The following is a 27,708-nucleotide window of genomic DNA, read 5'->3' on the forward strand; positions in this document are numbered from 1 at the left end:
ATCATTATTAGAGGAATTTTGTTGCAATCAAGTGGATTTGTTGAGAATTATGTCCCTGCTGAGGATTGAAGATGGAAATAGTTGCTATTGTGCAGGATCTATCTTTAATTTTTCTAAATGATCCTGTCTATAGAATTTTGAACCTGGATATCTCATCAGCTCAAAGATCCAGAATGACATTGTTGTCTAAGGGCTTTCTGAGTAGCAGCGCTCCTGATTATACATCTGCCTCACAGCCAGTGCATAGATCTTAACTAATAACACACCTTTCCCCACTGGCCTTTTTAAATGAGGTCCATTTATTTATTGATTTATTCATTCATTCATACAGTGTGTGTGTGTGTGTGTGTGTTCGTCTGCATCATGAACCTTTTGATCAACAAATAGCATCTTGGGCGAATTATATTCATAGTCCTCTAAATGGCTCAATTGTTTTCCTCCTTTCTCAAAATGTACTTCAGTTGTTGAATTTTTTGAAAGGTTTCTGACTTCCTTGTTCTGCTTGTTTTTTTATTGCTGAAAGCTGCCTGACATGCAGCACTTCAGCACTTGCTGTGTTCATGTGTTGTATAAACTTATTTTCGGTTTGCTAATAATTATGTTATTTGCATATCTTGATTGGGTGGTCAAGTTGCTGTTTTGCGGAAATGTTGCTTCAAAGGTGGTCAGTTTGAACCAATTTTAGAATGCTTCTCCAACATAGCAAGCTGCATTCAATCTGCCGAACCAGTTCAATCTGGCCACAGTGGTTACAACGTTCCCTTTCTCCTGCATAGTATCAAGGATTTAAAAAGTGTGAAAGCGACAAGCCATTTTATCCTCATTTTTAGAAAACAGCTGTTAGTTTTGGTGAATAAGAAATTCACGGTCTCCTCAGGATGAAAGCATCCGGTAGGGGGTGCTAGCGGCGGCCTCTACAACATCTCGGTAAGAGCTCTCCTCACTGGATAGTTATGCCTGTCTAAGTACCAGTTAACCACAAGCGACTCGACCCAAAGGTAGTTAAACTATGTATTGATATTACTGTATGTCAGGTAACCCATTCGTAATCTTGATAAGGGATATGATAAACACCCTTGTGTTAACTGTTACCAGTCGTTTTTATGCAGTGTAGGTTAGCTAGCTAACAGCTAAATTAGGCAGTTAGCATCTATAGATTAGCTTTAGCCTAACTAGCAGTCGTTTCTCCTTTACAATTAGACGTGATATAGCTGGGTACGGGAACACTAAACTCGCCACAGTGTGGCTGTTGTCATTTTGAAAGTTGAGTTGAAAACTGTGCTCTTGAGTGTTTGTCTCTGTCACTGGCGTTTGTTTCCCCTGACTACTAACGTTAGCCAACGACTGCTAGCTTGTATCTGAGGCGTTATCTGGTCTTCAGTTATTTTTGCAGCTCAATGTCACTGGCTCTAGATTAATCAACGATGTGTGCGTTTCCAACAGACATGGCCATATGAGATCTGTGCATCAGTATGCATTCCTTTTTTGTTTGTTTTACTAACCAATTGTGGTCCTTTACAGTTGTCAGGGACATAGCTAGTCATCTGGCATCATAATGCCCTGTTCAGTGGGTCAGGAGGAAGCTTCTTTCATTAAATTGTCCCCTAATCTATGCGCTGCAGACAGGTGGTGAGACACTCGGGTTAAATATGTGTTGCGAACCCTTTAGGAACATGTTCTGTTGCAACGAAGAGATGGTCGTGACTTTTGTTACATATTGAGGAGTCTGTTTAGCTCATGTGGTGTATAGAGTTTACGTGGCAGTTTGTGCACCATGCTCCAAAACAGCTGCAAAGTAGTAAACAAAACATGGGTCTAAAGTAACACCCAGATTTCCCATGGACCCGAGCTGGCTTGTGTTGCTCGTCAGAGATTTGTACGATTGAAATAGAAGGGTCTATGTTAGATGGTCTTTGAGGGGGGTGGGGGTATTTTTAAGGGCAAACAAAGGTTGAAGGTCAGTGGGAAACTGAGTCATCGAGACAGAGAGTAGAGAGGGTGACATGGTTTAGTCAGAGGTACTTTCTCTCTAATTTCAGAAGTAGTCTTTATGTCTTTGTAATACACGCAAGTGGTGAATATTACTCTCTTTTTGCTGCTAATTTGAATTCTTCAAAACTACAGTCTGTGTCTGGATATGTTGTTGAAGTGCAAGCTGTCATCGCTGAAAGAGGCTCTTTTGTGGCTTTTAGCTTTCACAAGACATCAAACTGGTTTTGGCAGTTGGTTTTACATAACTGGATAACCGTTCAAAGACAACTGTCAAGGTGGTCAAATTATAGTTTAACGTAGTTCTCTCTGTACTTGATCTGAAACATTCATTATAGCTCAGGAAACTCATTAAGACAGACCTCAGTATTTCTTGGAGATTCCATATATATGCAGTGATATTGATATAGCATTTTTCTGATATGGTACTTCCCTTAAGGGGTGCAGTGGGAGGGTGTAGGGAGAGGCATGAATTGAAAGAATGAGAACTGGTAGGTTTAGGTCTAATCGCCTCTCAAAATACTCTCACAGCTTAGATACAGGGGCTACTGTAACAGCAGAGCTGAGTTAGCCAGGAGAGCAGGTGCACTTTGAGCTTCCCTCGGTTGTCGCTCACAGTTTGCCCTGTTGCGCTCGAACCGGAGAGCTGCATAACTTCTTGTTGTTGTGATCGCTAGGTTTCAGTGGTATGGGCTTGATGGGATCCAAGCGGACGACAGAGTGATGGTCTAAGGACTCACAGTCAGAGAGGTGCTTGGGCGTGGAATGTTGCGCTGGTCGGTGCACCTAGAAGGAGGGCCACGGAGAGTCAACCATGCTGCTGTGGCGGTGGGGCACAAAGTGTACTCCTTTGGAGGCTACTGCTCTGGGGAAGACTACGAGACACTCCGTCAAATTGACGTCCATGTCTTCAACACAGGTAGGTGATGTACTGCCTGCATATGCATATTTATGTGAAGGGATTTCATAGAAAACCCTATTTTTTTTCTCTCAAATTTTAAATAAAAGAATTCTCTTAACAATGTTTCTTGTTTCCAACTGTTTTTTGTTGTTTTTTTTTTTTTTTAGCAACGAGCACAACTCAGTTATTCGTAACTATCAGTGAAAAAAACAAGAACAATTTCAATGTCTCAAGTGCTCTTGTAAGTCACAAGTGTGGATATTGATGTAGAATCGGTGGAATTCATACTTAAATTCGTGCTATATTGTGTCCGCTGGGCATTATTTGTTTTTCAAGTTGAAAAGATAAGAGTTTCTGAATCGTTCAAGCCTGCAACGCCTTAGCAGTAGCCTGCAGTTAAACTTCAGGGTTTCCATTGTGGTTAGTGAAATTGTCTGGTAGTTTTTCAGTTGCTAACTCACAAACACAGGTGTTTTCCCTAAATGATCCGCCTTGATTCGTTTAAAACTGCTCCCCTTTCTTTCATGTAACCCATTTTAGAGTTTCTTCTTCTCTGTGGTCAGCCATCTGCTGTTGCTCGATCACAAAAAGTTTTGTGAAACCAGCTCTTTTGCTGATTGTAATGGAAACGGCACCTCCATAGATACCATGTCTTGCCATTTTGCTCTGTGCTCCTACTCTTTGATGTCTGTCTTACAGCAATGATTGCAGTTGTTCAAATTGTAATTTTTCTTCTTTTTGTTTATCAGAAACACACATTTCTATATGTTTTAAACATAGCAAAATAAGCAAAAATTAAACTGGCGTTTCAGGAACACAGATGTGTTAAACAGCTGTTTGAGCTTGGTTTAAATATCTGAATGTTTATCTCTCAAATGTTTAAATAATTGTTTAATTCTAAGCTCTTTCCAAAATGAAACATGACCTGATAATTCAGCAGGGCTGTTTAAAAAAACTAGGTTGCTATTGCTCTACTTTATAGGCTTGTTTTAAAGTATTACCGCTTTGTGAAAATGTGGTATTTCATTTATAAAACGTATATAAACACTGATTCTAAAGGGATGATCAAATAACTTTCTAACTGTAAACTGAGTTTGTATCGCAATCTTCACCATTCTGTGTTTTTAGTGTCGTTGCGCTGGATGAAGTTGCCTCCGGTGAGGACAGGAGGAAGTGAACGTGCCCGTGAACGTGCCCGTGAAGTGCCGTATATGCGTTATGGCCACACAGCTGTGCTGTTGGATGATACAATCTACCTCTGGGGTGGGCGCAACGACACAGAGGGGGCCTGCAATGTGCTGTATGCCTTTGATGTCAGTAAGTAGACCCTCATCTAACTCATGCTGTCAAGTGAGAATTTTAGAGGCACCTCTCAGGTGCACCCGTTTGATGTTAAGTTTGTGCGAGCAAAAGGGAGAGAAAACCGTTTTTATGGTGGGGAGCGGTAACACCTGCTCGTGTGTGCTGCTTTTCCATTGTTGCATCTGACACAAATGGTATGTTTGTGCTTTATAACCCGTTCTTGCTTCAAAGATACCCACAGATGGTCCACGCCCAAGATCTCGGGGACAGTCCCTGGGGCAAGGGATGGCCACTCAGCCTGCATCCTGGGGAAGGCAATGTATATATTTGGAGGATACGAGCAGCTGGTGAGTCTTTATCACTCTTCACTAATTTCAATGTTTAACTTTACAGTGAAACATTGAAATTTGATCTAATTCGTCTCCTCTGCTGGTTTCTAGGCTGACTGCTTCTCCAATGACATCCACAGGCTGGATACCACCACCATGGTTTGGTCTTTAATTAATGCCAGAGTGAGTTTAAATCATCAGCTGTTAAATCTGTGCGGAGAACGTCTTGGTATGGAATGTTCACAATAATCATTTGAGTATTGCCTGAAAACATTCATTCAAAGAAATACAAAAACGAAATGGCAACAAGTTCAACTACCTTCAAGGCACAGCTGGACATCAACAAAACACTGTTTGTTACTGACGCTGGCAGTGTTTCTGCATATGTGCTCAGACTGCCTGTTACAAAACAACTGCAGTGTAATGCTGCTAACTGGTAGCTAGCCAAATACAAAAATCTCACAGAGGATTATAAACCCCTCCCTTTTAGAATATAACGTGTACGCGTGCACAGTCAACGTGCTCAATATCTCGCAAGGCACATTTTCAACTTAGACGCCAGCTTATAGAGAAGGGTCGCATGGTTTTAGCTACTAACTGATAACATTTTACACTCAACAAGACTAGTATGACACTTTCAGGTTTATACACCTCAAATACATTTTGTCTTAAGGGTTTACAAGGCCTGTTTTCATGATATTTTGTACTTATTAACATGCAAAATAAAGGGCTTGTCTGTCTACTTAAAATTGATTGGAGACAGTTGCAGCACATGCAGGTGAGGAAGGCATGTGAAAGGCTTTAGTGTGGCTCTTGGCCAGCTTAATGCGAAGGGACCAGAAGCTCCCCTTTGTTTGGCATGGTTTCATTCAGTGGAAGCAGATCACGTTTTACTGTTGCTTGTGTTAATGGTTTTCTTGTAATACAGCTGGGTTTTACTTCTCGAGCTGGCTACTATTAAATTCCATACAATACTCTTGCTACTGTTTTGTACAACTTTAGGAAAGAATGTCTGTGCTTCAGAGGTGGTTTGAATTTTTGTCGCTTGTTGTAGTTGGCAACTAAGTCCTCTAGATGGAGCTGTTTGCCTGATGTTGTTCTGCCTTGACTGGGGTGAAAGTAAGGTTGTGTACCCAGGCTTATAGTGTTTGTCAAAATAAGAAAATAAAATAACACCGGCTCATAAAGAGTACTTGCATATGCAGATTACATCCACCTTTCCTGGGGAGGCGACTTTATCTTGGGTCTCTTCTGTTAAAGTGTGGCAGTGACGACATCGTCTGTGTTCCTTGTATTCAAAGGGCACTCCGGCACGATGGAGAGACTTCCACTCAGCCACCATCATCGGGACAAAAATGTTTGTGTTCGGAGGAAGGGCAGACCGCTTCGGTCCCTTCCATTCCAACAACGAGATCTACTGCAACAAGATCAAAGTGTTCGACACGGAGACCAACTGCTGGCTGAGCACCCCTTCAACGCAGCCATTACCAGAGGGGCGCAGGAGTCATTCAGCCTGTAAGACACGAACGCACACAGAACAATAGTTTTTTGTGTGTGCGTTTGTTGTTATTTTCAAATCTGTGAACAGATTTGTGATCTTTGTCTAATTCATTCTACATTTTCAACATTTGTTGTTTATGTGACATTGACAAACCGAGCTAATTCCACTTGTTCTATTTCCGGTGAAGCAAATGTCTGTGATCTTTTTGATCAATCATAAAAATTGGGTGATTTGTGTTCAGTTTCCTACAACGGGGAGCTCTACATATTTGGAGGATACAATGCCCGTCTTGACCGGCACTTCAACGATCTCTGGAAATTCAATCCAGGTGATTTTTTTTTTCCCCTTCTTCAATGAATTTATTTTTAGGGCAAATGTGTCATGTTGCTGTGATGTGGTAGAGTCTCGTTCATGATTGAATTTTTGGAACTCCCGTCCAATCGCCGCCTACATCCCATAAAGGAAATGCAGCACTTGAAGCTCTGAATTGTGTCGACCCACTTTTCTCCTCATTCATTTATAGACAACACTGTCCTCTCTCATTGCATCATTCTCAGTTTGGCGATAGTGGCTGGCTGCTCCGTGTTCATTATGCAGAGTGAAACACAGATGCCCTGTCTTTTGGTCAGAAGCACACAAATGAAAAACTGACCATAATTCAGTCTCTGGAATGTTGACGAATGCTGGCAGATCAGTTCTCAGTTTAAGTGCCTTCCTGAGGAAACCTTGGACTCTTGTTACAACCACATCGCTGTCATAGCTGAAGCAACACACCTGGGGTACACTGACTGACAATAGTGGTCCTCCATGTTATTAAAATTGCATTATTATGTAATAATATAATATTTTCTGTTAAGGTTTTCTAGGTTTTCTCCCAGCTGCTGCTGGTTGACCGATGGTCAGTTGAGTCACTTGAGATTTGCTATGAATACACTGACATTTACAGAATGACAGTCCAACTCCACTGATCTCCATGATTGAAGTGCATAGTTCATCAGATAGTTTGCCATTTTTACCTAATCGTGGCAGTAATTGTTTTTTTTTTTTTATGTTTGAAGTGGCTTGCACTTGATGAACCTCACTTCTATCAATCCGATTCTGTTTTATTGTTCTGTCCACTAGGTGGCAGCATCTTGATTATAATGATAATTATCTCAAATCTGAAGTGCCTGTTGCTATAGAGATGCAGTGATGCTGTTTCAGTCTGAGAGTGAGGCTGCACTTTAGCCTTATATGGACCAAAAGGGAGAGCTCCCACATCATCACTCATACGGTGCTTCAGAGCATTAGAGAGGATTTGTGTCTGTGAAAATGTAAAGTTTAGTATTCACATGAATGTTAGGTTTCGCTTTCATTAATTGATTCTTTTCATTCCCTTATCCACAGGCCTTGTCTTTTAATAAAGCAGGAAGCTGAATTAGCTGCGGGAGGAATTAAAAACGTTATTAGCTTTATGGAGCTTGAAGTGATTGAGAATTTGAATAGCTTCTGTAATGTAGGCCCCATTATTTCGTCATTTATTGTGCTGAAGATTTTTCTGTTGAGCTAAATATGGAAAGAATGCAATCAGATGTTTTACAGAGATCCTCTGTTTCAAACAAAATGAGCCGGGTGCATCTGTCATTTTATTTATTTATTTATTTTTTTAACATTTTGTGTCATCTGAGCTTTATTCTTGTCTTGCTTGTACACACTACAGAAGCCTTGTGCTGGAAGAAAGTAGAGCCGAAGGGCAAAGGCCCGTGTCCACGGAGGCGACAGTGCTGTTGTATGGTTGGGGATCGAATCATCCTCTTTGGAGGAACCAGGTAAGGCACACAAACGGTGAAACTGGCAATATTTTGAATCTGAAGGGTTTGTAACCCATGAACGAGGTAATTAAAGGTGCTTATAATAACCATTAGGTTTTTTTTTTATATATATATATTGTAAATTAGAGATGAGGCTATTATTTAAATTGGTTTCAGATTATCACTTTATTTCTAAATCAGTGATGTGCAATGTTTTTGAATATCGTGCCAGTGCAACTCATCCTCTTCTCTCATATCCACCCTTTTTACCATAACAATCAGACCATTGTAATGTTTATTGGTGACCCCCCCCCCCTCCAAAATACAGACTGTTGCTGAATAAATGTTGGAACCACCACAACGTGTTGTCAGTTGCACAGAAAATATCAGTAATGTTGGAACAAGTGTCAGAGTTACATGAACTTGAAGCTTATTCATGGTGTTGCCTCAAGTTTATTGATGTGAACATGTTTTGTCATGTGGGCATAATTGGATGCCATTACTTTCAAAATATGAAAAACCATTTGATACTTTTTCTAATTGACTTCCAAACTGAACTAGTCATGACTCATTCTTGACGTCATAGCTATTTCTGTCTGAGATGTTGTTAAAAACAGGGGCTTTATTGAAGTTTTGCTCTTTCAGTGCACTCAGATGGAGGTAAGAGCTCTTTTAAGATTACAGAGATGTATTTTATGCCCTCGGAAAACATTCATGCGGCGGTAGAATAAAACATTTTCTCTCACAAGTAAGCAAAGTAGACCAAGAGAGCAATGAGGAGGCTTTTAGTACTTTGCCAAACAATAAGCTCTAAGAGTTAACACAGCCTACTTTTAAAAGACCAAAGGCTGCTACTCTGTGATACTTTCAGGGGTCCCAACTGTTTGTTTTATCAGATACATTGATCCATGTTGCTGTTGCTTTGCTGGAAATGCTTGATCTGAAGAAGCAATGTGGAAATGTATTTGATTTTTTTAAATTATTTTTTTGTCAATCAAAAACATCAGATTTTAGGAGCACCCACCACCACTGGCTAAAAAAGGGTAAATTGGATCAAATGTTGAATCATTGTTTCTGATCATTGTTAGATATGGCTTCTTAAACCCATTTAAATGTTCACAAACATCAAAGTAAATTCACTCGTGATTGAACAACCGATGGAGACCTGTTCTTTTAAAGGTACCACATGGAGGGTCTGGCTCCTGTAAACAGCTGTCTGTGATGATTCCCCTTGTTGGCTGTGAGACACCAGTGATAGCCAGGGGTTTGGAGCTGGTTAGGTGCCGCTGGGCTGGTGATGGAATTGTGATAGGCCAGTAGCCAGTGGAGTAATGAGGTAGCTTACGGCGTTGGCATGGTCCACAGTGGTGTCTGAGTCCTGGGCTACTTTTATCAACAAGACTGCTGTTATCAGGCAGACCCCACAGGGATAACCTGATGGTGGATCAGAAAACTGTGGATAAGATCCTCTGAGCCTCACTTACGTCTACAGGGGCTGAAGTCCTGGAGGCCCTTGCTGGATTGATTTTTCTAAAGCCTCATCGAACGCCACGTAATGCTGTACAACACAACCATAGAGGCTACAGGTCTTCTGTAATGTTATACAGATTTAAACACAAATTACAAATACATGCAAATGCATAAGCAAAAGGTTTCTTTTTTTTTTTTCCACCTCTTTTTCAGGGGGAGGGTAGGGGTTATCTAAACTGCCAACTCCTACAGTTATTTATATTGTCACGAGAAAGAAGAAGCAAACATTTTATAAAAATGTGTTACTTGCATTTGGTCTTATCCGTTGTTTGGTTTCTCACTGGGATTAGTTCAGGATGGGTTTTAGGGAGTCATGATTTCCTGTTGAGAGCAGATAGGGCAGAGGCTGGAGAATGGGGTGTCACTGAGTTGATGAAGGGTGTAGAGGAAGAAATCAAACACAACTTGATGTCTCTAACATCCTGTTTTAAGGTCTAAGGCAAGATTTTTTTATTTTTTTATTTTTTCTAAAGAAATTGGGATGAACCAAGTGTCCTAATCATCTCCTGATGAGATGAGACTCTTGTTTTGTCTACAGTATTCCTAAAATGCAGGATTTTGTTTGTTAAGCAGCTGCTCTGTTGTTTTAAGTCTTCCAAGATCCTGTTTTCTGTTACTGTACAAATTGGAGCAAGATCCTCACAAGCTCTGGGCAAATTGACCACACAGGATTTTTTTGACCCGCAATGCACAATTGTTGTTTACATGGGCACACTTAAGCCTCTTACACACAGGAACTCCCAAAAGCACAGGCACAGATGAGACACACAAATACACTCCAAACACCTTCTTATCAAACTCAATTGTTTACCCCCCCTTCTTTTTTTTAAATACATTTTTCAGGTTTTAATCTAGCTTGACTTGCAGCAATAAAGACTGAGCAATAAAATAAAAGAAATTAACGACTACTACTTTAGTGTAAGTGTGGTCTTTAAAACCACTTTTTGGTTTGCCTGTCTTGTTTACTTTTGCATGACCTAACAACACAAGGGCAGCTAACAGGGCTAAAAAGTTATTGCCGCCTGTCTCGATGCGGCTGACAAACGCTCTGCCCGAGTCGCCATGAATTATTCGCCGGACACCTTGCTTGTGTTTGTTTTGTGGGGCTCCTCGTTATGGTAGGTCTTCGAAGGAAATTTTGTTGGAATTTATAGTCCACATCTCGTTTTCCCGCTCGGTTGTCCTTTCAGACTGATCCAGAACAGAACCCCTCTTGTTGATATTTGTTCTCAGTTTATGATATTTGTTTTACCTGCAGGAATTTGTTCAGGAGTAATTTATTACTGAAGTTAAAAAACAATAGAGCTCGCAAGTCTAAGGGGGCTTTCAAAATGCTGGACATATAAATACTAAATCCAACACTAAGTTGAATAGTTGATTTGTTATAAATGGACTAGCTTTAGCTAAAGAGTGTTTGCAACTCTTGATCAAGATGTTGGCTGATGTTAGGTTTTTATTCTTTATTCTTTTTAGGTAGATAGACTTTGGTATATTTTTTGCTTAGAGTTAAACGAGCTTTAGTGAAAAATGCTATTTTTCTCAGAAAAGTTTTCAATTCTTTAGGGAAAATTGCGTGTGTATTAATGACCGGGTGGGTGTTAATGGCAGCCCTTTGAATGCCACTTGCGTCAGTGTAAACAAGCTTGCTGAGCTGCAGAAAGGCGCGAAATTCTGCCCTATCTTTGATTTATGACCTCGGGGAGCATTCTTTCTCACCCGGTGCAATTTGATATACCCTCAGTGCCTCTGTTACACTCATTTACTGAGACCTGCTCACTGCCCCACGAAGGACAAGCCACGCATGACCAACTCCACCTGCACTGACCTTCACCTACGCACGCAAGCAATCTGCAGCTAAATCTTGTATATTTGCAATGTGTTCCTTGTGTTTTTTTTTTTTGTTTTTTTTTTATCTCACAAGGAACTGAACGTTGCTTAAGTTAAGCTGCATATGAAACAAGTGTCCTATAGTTTATAGATCTCCTGCCAGAAATGGTTGGAATTCATAACCCTCTGTGTTTAATTACTACTGATAAACGTAGTTTGGGCTAAATCAGGAAGCAGTTTAAGCTTGGGAACTGGGCATCCTCTGAGGGGCAGGATGTGAACAAGGACATGACAGATTGGCATGCTGGGAGCAGACAGTTCGGAATCTGTAAAGGGAACTCTGGCACTGATCCTGAACTACTTGGACATGACGGCATTTCTTCTTTCAATGAATCCATTTCCTGGAGTATATTTTTTACCACGAGAGGTGTTCATGCATCTCTGAAGGCAGCATTGGTGTCTGATTTAAATCATCCCATATGCTCAAATGTTATTTTATGATTGAAAGCTTGGTCTATTGTCTTTGCCAAATGTCAAGATCTAAATGGTCACCGTTGTCTTTATGTTGTGCCTTTCTGTTCCTTCAGCACCTTTGTGTGGACTGCTGATAATGACTGTGTCTTAAATGGATTCTAAATGCATTTCGCTGTGAGCAACAGGGGCCCAAAGGCAGAATGTCCTTCAGAGATAAATGGGTCTCTTTGATGTCATAGCTGTGCTTAAGCAGGCCGGGTGAGGTTTCTGGCCTGAGTAACAGTTATTATCTTCATTTGTATGAGCCCAGACAAATGGTGGCGAAGTTAGTGGTACTTGTTGATTTATTTATTTATTTATTTTTAGATTTGAAAATGTGGAAGTTGTTCAATCAGATATAAATACGATAATGAGCGATTCTTCAGGAGTGGTGGCAGCCTGTCAGACCTGCTAAGGTTGTCCTCTTCATCACCAAGAGGCTTCTGATCATGTTCTGATGCACACATTTTCGCTGTGCATTCGATAAGGTTTATTTAAAATTGCAGTAATTGACAAAACTTCCTCGACTTTGTGAGGGGGGGAAGTCGAACTTTTTAACGTTTTCAAATAGTTATTTTTTAGGTTAGAGCTGTACCACCTCAAGGAAACCCTGTTTGCATGCAGCATATAGACTCAGAAGTGGGGTTAACTCCAGTAACTTAACTATTCTGAGCTAGTTTGGCTTCATTTGCAGGTTAGATCACACACACACACACGCACGCTCACACACACGCGCACACACACGCTCACACGCACGCACGCTCACACACGCTTACAAATCAGTAATATAAACAAAAAACTGTTAAGCTCACCTGATACTGTCAGCACCACAGGCAGCAGGGAGATATCAACAGTAAAACAACTTTACTGCACACCAGTGATAACTTCACTGAGTTTGATAACGAGCTCTTGTGTTACTACAAATTCAATGAAAATTTCCCAGAACCTGATTCTTGAGACAGATGTTCAACGTAAAGTTATTAGTAATGTGGCTAATTAACATATGGGTGCAGACACACTCGTGTCATTGATGATGATACACACCGCTTATTTTCCTTAGTTCCTTAGTTCTGCATTCCACCAACATCGCATGGATAACAGGACACAAGGACACAGGACACAAGGACACAGAAACATGTTCCAGTGAAACGAGTGACTCTAGTTCAAATGATGCTGCATTCAGTGCCATTACAGAACTTTTTTCACTTGTACACCATGTGATTGGTGTCTTTGTTGACCAGTCCTGCTTCCAGCAATCGCTGATTTGCCCCAAAAATCCAGATCAGAGCGCCCCCACTTATTGTTGCAGCTTAGCAACCCCTGATCTGTTCGTTAGAGCAAAGTGCAGCACATCCTAAACCACCATCCTCTGACAGCACAAAGCAGCATAGTTTCCACTTCCAGTAAACAGAAACGAGCCTGATTCATATTTTTTCTTTAGGGACCTTAATGGAAACAGCCAATGATAGCAGCTTTTTTTTCCTTCTCTTGACTAAACTGAAGAAAAACCAGGAATTTCCCAAAAGAAATACTGCTGAGTTTGGAGCAGTTGATATTACTTCATCCCGTATATGAAATTGAATGTCGTTGTATCAACATTTATGACACGGACTAACGAAGAGCATCCAAACACTTCAGCTCCTGACTTATTTTCAGTGTAGACACTGTTGGAGTCGACACATCAACCGTGTGTCCCAGTACATTAGGTTTTAGCACCTTTTCAAAACAAAACTGCCAGGTCTTAAAATATCCCGTTTCTATGCTGCTGAATTTCAGCCGCTGCTGATTTATTCTGAACTAAAGTGGGAGGAATAGATGAGATTTGCCGCAGGCATCTCTCCTGATGCCAGTAGGACAGTCCACACTGAGTGGCTCTCTCTGCTCTGGTGAAGTGTGGCGTTTTGGTTTGTTTGTATTCGTGTGAATGTGCACACATGACTGAATGAGTCACAGCTCCTCTGGTCGCGCTAACGTCAGCGGGGTGCACATACACACGCACAAGCTGCCTTTGCTGTGCCAATCTTAACACGTTTTTTCCATTTGGCAATATGCAGTCACTCAGTGATTTATTAACGAGCGAAAGCATGCTGACGCCAATTCTAACATTAGATGTGAAAACATTTCTGCTTTTTATTTTTTTTGTTTAAGAATGTTTCTGACTCTTCGCCCTGCTGGTTGAACATCTGAAATATTTGAGTAGATCCAGTTTGTTTAAAGTCCGTTTTAGTTGTAGTGTGGAATTCAGAGGGATCTCAGAGTGTGTGGCTACTCCATACTCTGAGCGAGAGGGAGACCACATGGCAGGTAATCTCACTGGTAGCCAAAACATCTCAGCCTGTTTAATCCACCAAAATCTCGCCAAGATATTTAATCTTTGAGGAATTTAACTCGTCATTTCAAAACACAAAGTCGTTGAGCCGGAAAAGTCCTGCAGTTTTCACTGATTTTGTTTAGTAGTTCATGGAAGGTCAGAAGCCTGGTGCCTTGATATCTCCTGCCAGCCCATATTGTACCTTATCAACGGCTGAAAGGGCAGCTGCTACAATAGTCCAGCTGGGTGTGGTATGGCTTGCTATCACAGTGAAAGCTGACAGTCAGATTGTTAGACTAAACACATATTGGGATTAAGATGGCGCTCTCTACTTGTGCTGCTCAAGAAAAAAAATTTAATTAAAAAATAAGCAAAATAACTCGATTTCTGTTTATAATTTGGTTCATTTCTAAATCTAATTGCCATTGTGACTCCATCCACTAATATCTCACTATCTGCAACTGGGGACCGTGGCTCCGTGGAACGATCCTTGTCAACACACCGTAGATTTTGATACCACACATGTTGTCTTTTGGCCTTCAGTGTCAAAGGGTAGGCTGCAGAAGTTTCCTTTATTGTTTGTGCGTGTGCGTGCACACATGCGCGCGCGTGTGTGTGTGTTAGCGTGTCCGAGATAAAAACCTGTCAAACAGTGAAGGCGACCCAAACAGGATGTGGGGCATCCCGCACGTGGCAAGACAAGACCTCGGGGCAGCTTAGCATCACTGTGATTTACTCTTCAAAGACAAGCTCATGATAGTATTTCATCTTCATCTTAACCCTCCTTAACCCACCAACAGGCTGTGTACATTATGGTGTCACAGGGTTGAGTGTTACACAGCAGCTCAAATAAACAGCCTGCATAGGTGACTCTTTGTGATGCTGTGGTCAGTGTACATTTTTGATTAACCGCTGTCAGCGCAACCAAAACACATCTCGGTGATTTCTGGCCCCTCTGTGGAACGGTGACAGACTGTGTAGACAAGTACAAATTACAAGCAAGCCACACCAGTCATTTGATTTCATTTAATAGTTGTTATTCACCCACAATAACTTAAGACGTGCTTCAACAGCACTGTTTGACTGTGAAATACGTAGCCAAATAGCATCACAGTAACCAACTAAACAAGAAACACAGATTAGATGAGCAGGGATAGTTTTTTTTCTATCATTTAATGTCCCAAAATAATGTGATAAATAACTTTATTGTGATTTTAAGATTTTCCATTTTCCAAGAACAATTTGTTTCTAATTGTTCAGAATATTCTGAAAATGGAGGGAGGAAAAAAAAGTATAGTCAACACATTTATTACATAAAAAAAACGAAAAACCAACTTCAGTGGCGGGTTATTGTCCTCACCTGGTTAACTGTTGCTGTCTCTGAGGGTGTGGAGGAGCCGCCTGAGCCGAACGCTTGCTGGAACAAAGCAGACGAGACGAAAAAAATGTCTCGACATTCATCTATTTGTTTTTTTGTTAGTTCTTTTGACCTAAGTGATCTGTTGATTTTTTTTATTTTTTTTTTTTTAAATGAAATAGTTTAAACCTTTACTGAACAGACACGAGTGCAAAGGAAATTGTTTTCATTGTATTTAGAATATTTACTGAAATGATTGATGTCTGCATGACACTTCCCCATTGTATCATACCACCTTTCATTTGAACTGTTTGGGAAATGACGACACTCCTTTAGCTGAATATATACGATTTCAGCTGCTCCGTAGAAGTTGTTGTCCGATTCTCCTCTTCATGATGCTCCCATACATTTTCAGCAGTAGAAACATCTGGACTGGCCAGACCGGCACACACACTCAGTGCCTTCGTAGATTCATCTGATCACAGAACATGTTTACGTTCATTTAATATGAGCTCGTGTCCAGAGAATGGCACAGAATTCACATGTGCCTTCCACCTAACTAAACGTGGGTTTAGGTTGCATTTGTGGATGATACTCTGTCAGAGTGGTGAGCCACAACCTCTTCCTGCTTGGCAACACTAAGTCTTTGGTAGATGGCCCATTTATTCCAAATCCTGACACCTTTAACTGCTAATTGCAGAATGTTCCAGAATGGTGTTATTTGTATATTCTACTAACTTTTCCATCTCTTATTGTGAGTTTGTTGCTGGTATCAATATCTAGATTTGTTTGACATTTCTAAATACAGTGAAGTTGGTCAGTGGACAACTGAATTGGGGATGTTCTTTTCTGCACTTGTAACACCTCTGTCATAAAAAGCTGTTCTCTGTGTGAAACCGGCACACTTGTTTTCACGTTAAAGAGGCAACAGAGACGCCATCAAAACCCCACAAAAATGTCAAGCGACTGTAAAGCAATAGGACGGCTTGTGAGGCTGGAAGCCAAAGTTGTGGACTGCAGTATCTCAGGCCCCTGGGAGCTTATGGGCTGTTTCAAGCCTGGGAAGGTGCATAACAAGAGTCTGTACTTCAAAATGACTTTTAAGGCTCACAGACTTCCCTTGTGTTGCTTTAAGTTTTCGATCCATTTTAAAAGCCTTCCCAGCTTTTTGGGAAATTATGATGATAATGTAATTATTGTGACATAAAGCATCATCTGTAGGCATGTTCATTAATTAACTAACAACACACGCACTCAACCAGGGGACCTCCTGTGAGTTCATTATGCTTTTTTCCATCTCTCCTGGTTGACCTTGGTGTTGGTCTTAAGCTGCAAGTAAAGAAGGTCGAAGAGGAAGTAACTTATTTTCCCGAAACGTATCTGCAAGCTATAAAGGAACTTTTGACAGCTCCTCTGCAGTATATTAACCAGCTGTGTTCAAGGCCCAGAAAAATTTAATTTCCCCTTCTTCATTTTATAGGCCGACAGGTTGATAACAGCCTGTCCTGTAAAATGCCATGAAATATCTCACGATAAAAGGTTCTAAATTTCCTTTTGCTTGAGATTTGTTACCACAATTTTTGTCCGCACAGGCAGAAATTTGAGATGCGTTCCTCATTAAGGGCCGGCATCTCCTCTGTCTAATCTGAAGTCAGGCGTCTCTCTCTGGGAGCCAGCTGTAGTTTGCAAGGGGTTTAGGTCTGCGTAGCTGCAGGTCTTAATCCACTGTCCAGCCACTGCCCGGGAGGGGGCACAGATAGCTCGGGAAGACAAGGTGAGGCAGCCGAGATTAAGGCAAAAGAAATGGACAAGAATCTATCGATCTGTGATAGCTCACTCTGTTGGATTTGCTCAAAGTTTTAACCTCCAAACTCTTGCCAACTGTTTCTGGAATCTAGAAAGCATTCTAAACCCTGCCTTTCAGATAATGCCAGTATAAACATTGTAATCTAGTGAAAATGGTTTTGCTTTGGAGTGACTTTGACGATAAAGCACTATAGACTACGTTACTTAGCTTTTGATAACTGCCTTGATGTTTGTCAACATATGCACGAGTTCACATCTGGAAAACAAAGTGAGCTGTTTGCAGAAGTCGGTTTGATTTAATGCAAAAACCTTTGCCAGCACTTGTGCCACTAAAATAATTTGATGCATGTCTGGCTATCCTGATAAGGAGCTTTGCAGGAAGTTGTAGTATGTGATGAGTTCCTGTGGGTTAGGTGGTTGTGAAGGAGCAGAGTTCAATAGGAAGTGGAGAAAGGAAAGGGATGCAGATAATATCACTCCAAGAATGAGGATTTGGCCAATGAGGACACTGAAAACATGCTTACGACTGGACAGCTCAAGCTTTATGCATTGAAAATCTGTCATCTGCCAGTCTTGTCTTTCTCTTCCTTTATTCTTTGGACTTCTGCTGTTCCTGAAAGTCACTTGGAATATTTGTGAGCAATTGTTCCACAAACGCTTTAATGTTTCCTCATCAGTTTTAGGATTACAGGTCACCGCTCTCTTCAGTATTGTTTTGAGACCTTGGTTTGAAGGAGCAGGCAGTGCTCCAAAGGACAGGCAATTAGGTGATTAGACACCCTCATTGAGTGTTGTTTGAAATAGCAACCGGTGTTATTTTAGTGGGGGGTGAAGCATCACTCAGGACTCATTCAGACTGGAAACCACTACTGCTGCAGGGGGAGGAGCACTTTCACACATAGTGATACTTTGCTGATCAAGTAACAAAGTGGCCCATCAAACACCAGGATGCCACATAAAGTCGCACACTGTGACTTTCCTGCTTCTGACAGTCTATCAGACACCTTTTACCCCCTCTTCGCTCCTTCTCCTGCTTTTACAGTGTGCTGCAGCCTCGTGTTTTTATTTTTTTGTGGTGACCAATAAAACATTAACATTCCCTAATGCGCTGCTGAATTTCACACCGAGGCTGACACTATCCATGAGCATGCAAGAAAGCTTTATCCCAGCGGTTGCAATCTTCATCTTGCTTGTTGCTCCTATTAAAGCCTCCTCTTATCTGCACCTTTTCACACATCATCATCAAAAGCCCATATCCCCGCTTCCAAGCGAGCCTGCAGCCAGCACAGTAGTTCACTGCTACTGCGGTGTGCTTTTTAGATATGGGATGCTACTTCTCACTGCTTCTGTTCGGTTGATATAGACTGGTCTTGAAATATGGTAAATACAACCTCAGGCGAACAACAACACATGACATAATACACGCTGCCATCATCTGTTTGATCATAAAAACTTGGCCAATATGCAGAAACGGCTTGTGGAGAAACCAAATACATCACCTAATTCAGTAGCTTGTAAAGATGCCACTATGGAGGAATCTTTGCCCACTCCTCTTTACAATGTTGGTTTATTTCAATCGGGCTTGAGCCGAGCTTTAGCTGCCAGACACATATTCTCACATTTGACTCTTTCATACATTAGGAGGTACAGAGGAGTTAATGGTTGACTCGATGACTGCAAGTTGTCCAGGTCCCGTGGCTTCAAAACAAGCCAAAATCATCGCTCCTCCACCAACGTGGCTGGCGGTTGATTGAAGTTTATGTGCTGATGAGGCATTTTGCCTCAGTTCTGATTGAGTAAATCATACCATGGTGTTCCATGTCATGTGATGTCAACATAGTCAAATGATAACCCACTGAAATCCAACAACCAACTGTCAAATTAGGGGGTCAGAAGTCCTGATAAATGGTCTCTCAGCAAAGGCACTGTGAGGTTCAATGCCACATCTGACGTCACGAAAGGTGCTTCAATGATTGTTTTAGTAATGAACACGAATCATCATAATTTAGCACTCATATGGGGGGTTTTATAGCCATATGGCTTTGGAGAAATACTACAAAGTAACTATAAATGTGCTCTCCCATTTATTTTACATCAACCAAAACATGCAAAAATATGTCATCTCCACTGTAATGTTGAAGCTGTCTTTAGAGGTGGAAGGTATTCGGATAAAGGCTCCTCCTATAAGCTTGGGTCACCTCCTGGGGGCAGGGGGCGTAATGACTTCCACAGCTGGCCCCCTGGGATGGCTGTGCTCGTGCTCAGCACCTCTCCTGGCCGCTTTAAGCCATCATCATGTTTGTTTAGGGAAGATTAGCAACGTAAAACCCTTACAACATCCTGAACACGCAGCGAAAGGGAGATGCGATGGAGAGGACAGCAGGAAAGGGGTATAGAGATTGATGGGCGGAGAGAATGAATGCATTCAGTGCAAAATGAATCAAAGCAAAGGGGGAATCTGAATGTAATTCAAATCCATTTGATAAGATATTTTGTAATGGTGTTATAGATGGACACGTGCCTGTTACTGGCTCGTCTGTGAGTAGCAGAATGCATATTCGGATGTGCTCTTGGAGACCAAACTTGGCTGCCACGTCCCGCAGGAATTCTGCATGATAAATATTAATAGTCACTAAACGACTTGAGTCTGGCTGAAGCTGTCCGCTGGGTGGTGTAAAACTGTAAAGAGCTATTTTATTTTCATACTTAGATGGGTCTCTTAGTGCAGTTGTTACAATTGTGAAATAACTATGTGCATCCAGTACACACTACCCCCTGAAAATAAATCATCCCTAAAATTTCCCTTGGACTCCCTCAGGCTCCAGCCTAATTCATTCCTGGTACATTTTTATACAGTTTCTTTCCACGTAGCCAGGTTTTTAATTATTATCATTACTGTTAACAGGCATGACTGAATAGAATTATGATACAAGAAGGCTTTCTAAGTAGTGGTACTCCAGGTGTGTCAAAGGTGTGTGTGTGTGTGGGTGCATGTGTGTGTGTGGGTGCGTGCTTAGCTGTGGCAGGAAACAGATGTGCAGTGATATCAATGGCTGCACAGGTCTGGGAGACTATCAGCAGTGTCCAGCCTGCCGTCTCACTGCAGTGCTCCTCTTCCTGTGGGCTTAAATCATGCCAGTTCATGATAAGGAGAGCAAAGCGCTGTGAGACCAGCCCTGCTCTCATTGAGAATAATCTGTGGCTCCCTGATTATAGAACTCTGTGATTAAAGAACAATGGTAAGACAGTGGGTGAATACCTGAGTGGCCGTGAATGGCATAACATTATATTAAATGGTTTAATGTTAAATACACCCTTGAAAGCTATTGCAGAAAGTGTGAGGAGTTACTCTAACCTTATTAAGATTGTTTTTTGTTCTCTTGACAGCCCCTGCCCAGAGCAAGGAATGGGGGATGAATTTAACCTCATGGATCATTCAGACCTGTACATCTTAGACTTCTGTAAGCATTCATGTCATTATTCCTGTCTATGCTTGGCTTTCCTGCCCATAAATTGCTGTCTAATTTCACACCCACCCTTTTTGTGCCGTTATACCAGTGATTACCAACCCTTTCTTACCGGCCCTGTAAGTGTCAGATGGCAGAACAAGACAGTTATTTAGAAACTTGTTGATAAATGCATTTAGAAGTTTAAGAGCTTCCACTTTCCACAGGAACAAAGTGAACCAGAACAAAAGGAGAGTGAATATCAAAGCTGTGCTTTTCAGATGACTGAACAGATGAAAATAAAAGCCATTATTGTGAACCTGTAAATTAATCATTAAAAATGTACTAATTAGTCATTTATTCTCTTAAAATGAGCTTATGTAGATGCTGTGACCAAAACACTACCAAAGCCAGTATCCGTTATTGCAGTGTGGCGTCATCCCATTGGATTTTACAGTAACAGCATCCTTCTAGCTGCTTTATTTCTCACCACACTGTCTGCCCGGCCTTGGCCCTGCTTTGTGTTATCACACTGGGCACTTCCGTCCCTCGGACAACCAAATATAGCCATATCCTGCCTGCACGGGGGTAGCCTGTAATGCTTTCAGGTCACAGTTAGGGTTTGTGTAGGTGGGCTTACACCGGGACTGGCAGTACCCAGTGGCATCCCCTGTGGCATACGCCTCCTTGTGCCAGTCACGTGTGCCCTCACATTGTGTATCACTGAACATATGGTGAAACAGCCATGACGAGGATAGTAAGAGGATGTTCGCAAGTATTATTAGAAAGCAGGCTTGTAATGAGATGATTTGACGCTCGCATCATTGTGCTCTGCCTATCCTCATGTGTAAATCGGGTTTGTTTTTGCTGCTTTCCTGAGGGAAGACAGATCATGATGACTTTTACGCCACAGCTAGAAAATCTTACCCTTGCCTCTCAAAGATTATTAGATCTGTCAGGCCCAACACTAATTTTGAATTCCCACAGCTGAAATGGATATTCTCAGTATGAGTATAATTAGTGCCTGTGACTCATTATACTTTCTCTTCTTTTCAGGCCCTAATTTGAAGACGTTATGCAAAATAGCTGTTATTCAGTACAGTCTGGAGCAGTCAGGACTCCCACATGATATCAGGTCAGATGTGCATCCTCCTCTCATTAGTGCTGTTTTGTCATGGAAGGAACATATTGTTGTTCATGCTGTTTGTATTATGCTTGTCATTGTTGGCATCACTGTGCTCTCTCAATAATGACGTTATTTATCAAAAAGGCAAATTATGACTCATTATCCATCATTTAGCTAGTGGTGTCTTTAAAGTAAAATTTGCACATAATTAGGTTATATCTCAGCTAATATAATGAAGGTTTGTGGAGAGAAGGACGGATCATGAGGAAACATTAGCGTAGTCTGTGTGACATTTTCAGTCTGCTTTGTCTGTGTACTCATGTGAAATTGCAGCAAGAAATAAGATCAAAACAGGAAGTCTCACTTTAAGCTTAGGTGCATTATGAGCAAACAACATGTAGGCGCAATGTAGATAAAGGGGGAAGCAAGGTGATAGCATGGAAGGTGAAAATTATTTTCATTGTGCTGTAAGAACAAGAGAGCTGCTTTCCAGCCTCTGACGTGGTTTTTTTACAGTTCACACTGTGAATTGCCAAGTTTTAGAAAATAATCCATAAAATGGCAAAAAATTAGTTACATTAACTGACTGATTGAAACAGACTCTGACCAGAACATCTTACGCCAGTCAAGCTAAGATCTCTCAACTCTTTGGGGGGGTTTCCACCAAAGCAGTCTGAGTGCTGGTTCAGAGCCAGAGCCTGATTAATTACTTGGAATTTTACTCACCAAAGTTTTGGAGGGCGACGGGGGTTATGGAGACCAACCAGACCAAGTATAATGTTTAATTAGAGAATGATGAACACACAGAGTTGTGGGAGGCCGTAGCCTATCCAAGCTGTCATCGAGCGAACAGGCGGGTACACCATGGACAGGTGGCCAGTCTTTCACAGGGCCAACACGGAGACAAACGAGACAAACAATCACGCACGCTCACACTTACTAATGTCTGTTTAGAATCCTTAGTTAACCTAACACGCAGTAAGCCGGCGTACCCAGAGAGAACCCATGCTTGCTGGGAAAACATGCAAACTCCTGACAGAAAGATGCAAACTCCTGACAGAAAGGCCTCAGACAGGATTTCAACCTGGAAGCTTCTTGCTGTGAAGGGACGGAGCTGACAACATGGTGTGGTGTGAGGGCTATGATAATAAAGGGAGGTTGAGACGTCTAAAGTGATCAATTGAAATGCCTTTGTGGTGCCCAACAGTTCTTTTTTTTTTTTTTAATAGAAAAAAAAAACAAAAAAAAGGTACTTTTGGACTGAATGTTTTGTTGCAGAGGCAGAAATGGCTCCATGTTGTCTTTTTCAGACAAGCTACTGTACCACTTCAACCGGTTACTCAATCTTCTCTGCAGCCAATAAGGAATCCTTTCCAAACAAAACTCCAAAATTTGTTACAAAATGTTACAAAATTCCATTTTTTCTTACAAACTCACTTCAAAGTGATTTAGAATAAATGGAATTATATTATTTGCAGAAATAGCTGGATAAGAATGCATGGCATCAGGGTATCACGGACAAACCAAACATTAAGCTTGCATCTTTAGCAGTCATTCTTGTCGACATAATAACTCTGTAAGAACCTCATTCTCACTCGACATGGATGATTTGATTAGATCTGTGTTAAGTTTCAGAAAGTTGTACTTAGGCTTGATTTGAGTTCTTATTCCTTCAGACATCTGTTTGCGTTCTCAATAGCAAACAGCTTGTGCTGCGATCTGTGGAGATGGAGGCACAAGCTGCAAAGCATCCGTCATGATTAATTCAAGTAACATGTAAATTTACTCAACATGCTCTGAAAAATGATTTTTTTTCCCCTACAAAACCTACATTGCGCCCAATTATTTAAGATACATCTTATTCTTTGTAGGTCTGATTGATAGATTTTGCCAAACTAATATACTTCAGGTAGCTCACACTGTCTGAGGCAAATGTGTCTAAAAGTGAGCGATTCTACCAAAAGGATTTCTTTTTTTACACGCTGGTCCTGTGGAACCCGACACTAATTACTCCTCTTAACCTCTCATTTCTCTTGCATCGTCACTGCCACCTTGCATGCTCCCCACTTTGGTGTTTGCAGTTGTGTTTCTAACCCTGAGAGGGTTTTTCAGTAGGGGTCACAAGACTCTGGTTAACTCCCATTTGCCCCTCAGTGGCATCTCCAGCTCCAGTGCCAATCTCCCCTCTTAAACACATACGCACACAACAAAAAAACGAACAAAGCAGTTGAGAGGGACTGAGTGTGAAACCAGAGCCAGTGATAACAATCTGGAGCTCAACCTCTGACCTGTCATCAGGTCAGCACTAGAGCCTGTTGTCAGCTCCTGCTCCTGATGCTCATGTTACAGCGGGGCCTCGTGCACAACGTAGCTCTTCACGTCAGAGAGGGTGGTTTGGGGGGGGCATTTTCAAACTGTAAATGTCTGTTGTTGCTTTGATCTTTTTACGCTCTTATTACTTGGATAAAGTCGGGTGACGCAGTTGTTTTGGAAAGTCACAAAGTTTTCCAGAAACTTAAGGGAAACTTCAGCAAATCAAAAAATAGGCTCACATAATATGTCTTTCCACATTCAATAGCACTGAAACGCTTGTTCAAAGACCTGCTGATCTCTCCTGTTGTTCACCCCAGGTGGGAACTGGCGGCCATGACGACCAACAGCAACATCAGCAGGCCCATCTTCTCCTCCCATGGCTGACACAGCTGAAAGTGACACGGAACCAGAAAACGGGGCTTTTTTCTTTTAAGTCAACTGAGCACCTGGGGACTGTTTTTCAGTGGTCTGGATGCGTATACGATTAATTTCTACATTCTACAGGTGTAAACTTATCACAGACCAAAATATCTCAAGACTTCCTTGGACAGCTTGGGCCTGGCCAGATCTAAGGATGTTTCAACACTCAAGACTCTGGCTGGGTGAGACGGATATCGTGGATGCCTGTTCACCATCCTCTCCTCTTTCTAGCCTCTCTAGAAATCCAATCAGCCTATGATAATCATAGACTTCTAATGTTAAGCACAGGAAGAGGCGAGAACTTCAGCCAAAGGCCTTGAGAGCTAACCTCCATTGAGGATATTTGAGATGTCAGACTGAAGAGACTACCGTCAACCTTCAGCTTCAGATATCAAGAGACTGTCAGGTCATGTAAAACTATCACAGCCATCAGCAGACGCGGCTGACTTCTTACGCTTGTGTTCGGTGCGAGGAGGCAGAATATTCAGGACTCCAACACTGGATTGTTGTGCTTGTTAAAAGTCTGTTGGACTGATTTTCGATGCTTAGCTATTCCCCTGCTTCATTATAACTGAAAGACACCCCACTGCTTTCAAGTGTCTCTAAGGTGATTTACAAGGCAGCTGAAGAAAGCTTCCTGCCTTGTAAAATAATCAAGACCTTCTACCTCCCTCAACAGCATGTTATTGTTGGGTCTTTAAAGCTTCACATACTTTTGACACCTGCCATTCCCTAGAAGAAAGTAAAAAAAAAAAAGCCTTTTCACAGCGACGTTGGTTTTTTGAAATGCTGCAAAGAAGAGACTCACCTGCAGGATCACTTCTCTATCCATCACGTTTGCTTTCAGTGCCAAATGTAGAAGGGAATCTTGATGCAAATATACTCGTGTGTGTGTGTGTGTGTGTGTGCAAGCAGGCCGATGAGCCCACGCCCGCCTGCTCCAGATTGTCTGTAGTTGTAGGGAAGCTCATCACTAATATGCATACAGTTCCCTTTTTTTATAGACAATCCTTTGGTTTTCAGAGAGCCTCCCCAACTGGTTCTGTCATAGAGGAGAGTAAAACAGAGGAAGGGTGCACACGTGTTTATGTGCAGTGACAAGAAAGTTCAACGTGAGCAGCAAATGTTCTAAATGCATAAGGGCTGTTACTCGTTAACACACCATGCAGTTTGAAGACCACGTCAAAAAGCTCAACATGGTTCATGCTTATTCAGGTAAAAGATGCGGTTATGCTCAGTATTTTTGCTGTTATCAACAAAACCCATAAAAAGACCAAAACAAACTCTGCGTAAGGCCGTCTCTCAACACTTTGCTGCGGTGTGTGTGTGGCTGTCAGCCCTGAGTTTATTCCTATTGAATGCTAGCAACCAGCTGGACAGAGTCATCTTCAACTGTCGCACTTCAACAGGATTTTGTGCACATGTGTAGGTATGGCAACAGGACAGTGAATTTACAATGTGTGTGTTAAAGTTGTGTGAGAACTCAAATATACCAGATTCAGGATGCAGACAGTCCTCGTAACATGAAAAATAGAATAATAGCTTCCACAAACCTTAAAACGTTTAGTAATACAGCACGACGGGAATGACTCTGTGAGGATCCGCAGGCAGAAGACTCGGCAGAGAGCTGCCCTTTTTAATATTTTCTCATGGGTTTTGGTTTTATCTGATCCTGAGCAGTAAAGAATCTGACGTTTGGCAGAATCCAGATGGAAAAAACAAACCACCCCACACACTTTTAAGCCGACTCCGTGACTTTCGATCCTGCTCTTTGGGACCAAGTTTGCTTTTGCTCTCTGTCCTGCCAGATAGTTTCTATCTTCTCTGTGTCTCTGAGACTCATTTAGCTGGGTAAAATTCGAGTCAGCAGGGCTCTGGGTCCCAAACATCAGGATTAAACAGCTGACCTTAATCATAAATGTTTACAAAACAAAAGCAGGGGGAGAAAAAACACTTTGTATGCAGATTGGGGGTTACCAGATAACTGCACTATAGCCAACTGTGGCATGTCCGGCCTTACAGAGATGAGACATGTTGATGCTGCTTTTTGCCTGAGTAGACTCCAGAGTTTGAGACGTTTGTCTGCCCAAACCAAGTCTGAATTTTATTTCCAGACCAGCAGTGCCAATGTGACTCAGCGAGGTTCACACCCTCTGCACTGCACGCACATGGACACTTGATACGTATCCTCAGATGACCGTACAAAGGCCAATGCGGTGAAATGGCAGGTAAGCTGATTGTGTGTTCGCAGGGGAAAGGAGAGCCCACCGAAGAACAAATCAAACGGTTTATACGACACCAAATGGCTGCCAGCGAAACTGTTTTTTTTTCCCTCTTTCCAATGTGTGGTGTGGAGGTCATTTTAATTTAAGTGTTGTGTGTGTGTAACCAAAAATAAATAAATAATAATAAAAAAAAGAGAAAATATGAATGAATTTTAGCGTGTTGTGAGAAGTAAATATTAAGTGATAATGTAGATGGAAAAAAACGACTTGCAAACCAAGTTTCCTCAGCGATGGGCACTCACAATGCAGATAAAGTGTAAACGTGCCGTAATTACACTTTAAGTGTTGCCATTTACCCCCCCAAAAATGCAGTTTTTAAGACTAATATGTAGGTATTTTACACGAAACCTTTTGAGGAGGCTTCGGTGAACAGAAGATTGACTTGACAGGTTACCTCTGAAGCCTAGAAAATCTGCTTCTGTCAAGTAAATGCGCCTTCACCTTATAGCACAGAGCTGACAAAAGTATTTGGACTGGTTTCATGCCAGGAATTGTGCTCTCCGTACACAGGTCCCGAAAAGAAAAAGTATGGATTTGTGTACCTTTTACAGCCGTGTAGGCTCTCGGGTCTTGTTTTTTTTTTTTTTATTTCAAATTATTTCATTTGACATATTTTTGAAGGGGATTTTGTGTCTGGTGAGATTGGTCAGGACTTCCTGTGCAATATGCTTTATAATTGTATCAATAATAAATCATTTTGAGTTCAGTATGTCTGCATCCATTGTTGATTTATAAAGCTGTATGGAAAGACTTGTCGAAGCCGGTTATAGTTATAAGGGCAAAGAGGCTGTCTGCAGCAGGAGGTGCTTGATTACGCTCAACAAACAAACAAATCTGCTTTCATGTTCCATCTAAGTTACTCCCCCACACACTCCTCCCAAAATCAAACTGCTCGACTTGAACATTTGAGCTGGGCCCGTCAGCACAGACTTGTGATGGGTGATTAGAACTTTCCATATTTC

At 41.6% G+C, this 27,708-nt stretch overlaps 1 protein-coding gene across 1 annotated transcript; it reads left to right on the forward strand.

Annotated features, from left to right (window-relative positions):
* Positions 1 to 916: 916 nt before the first annotated feature.
* On the forward strand, positions 917 to 27,455 carry klhdc3 (kelch domain containing 3). The gene is made up of 11 exons (XM_072391296.1): positions 917 to 998; positions 2,667 to 2,908; positions 4,019 to 4,207; positions 4,424 to 4,539; positions 4,633 to 4,704; positions 5,823 to 6,036; positions 6,264 to 6,350; positions 7,722 to 7,830; positions 20,544 to 20,617; positions 21,659 to 21,737; positions 24,359 to 27,455. Exons 2-11 carry the CDS (start codon positions 2,755 to 2,757, stop codon positions 24,423 to 24,425), a joined length of 1,161 nt encoding a protein of 386 aa, XP_072247397.1. The 5' UTR covers positions 917 to 998; positions 2,667 to 2,754; the 3' UTR covers positions 24,426 to 27,455.
* Positions 27,456 to 27,708: the final 253 nt, after the last annotated feature.

The sequence above is a fragment of the Leuresthes tenuis genome, unplaced genomic scaffold (genome assembly GCF_036924035.1).
Source record: "Leuresthes tenuis unplaced genomic scaffold, fLeuTen1.0.hap1 SCAF_8, whole genome shotgun sequence".
Lineage (NCBI taxonomy): Eukaryota > Metazoa > Chordata > Actinopteri > Atheriniformes > Atherinopsidae > Leuresthes > Leuresthes tenuis.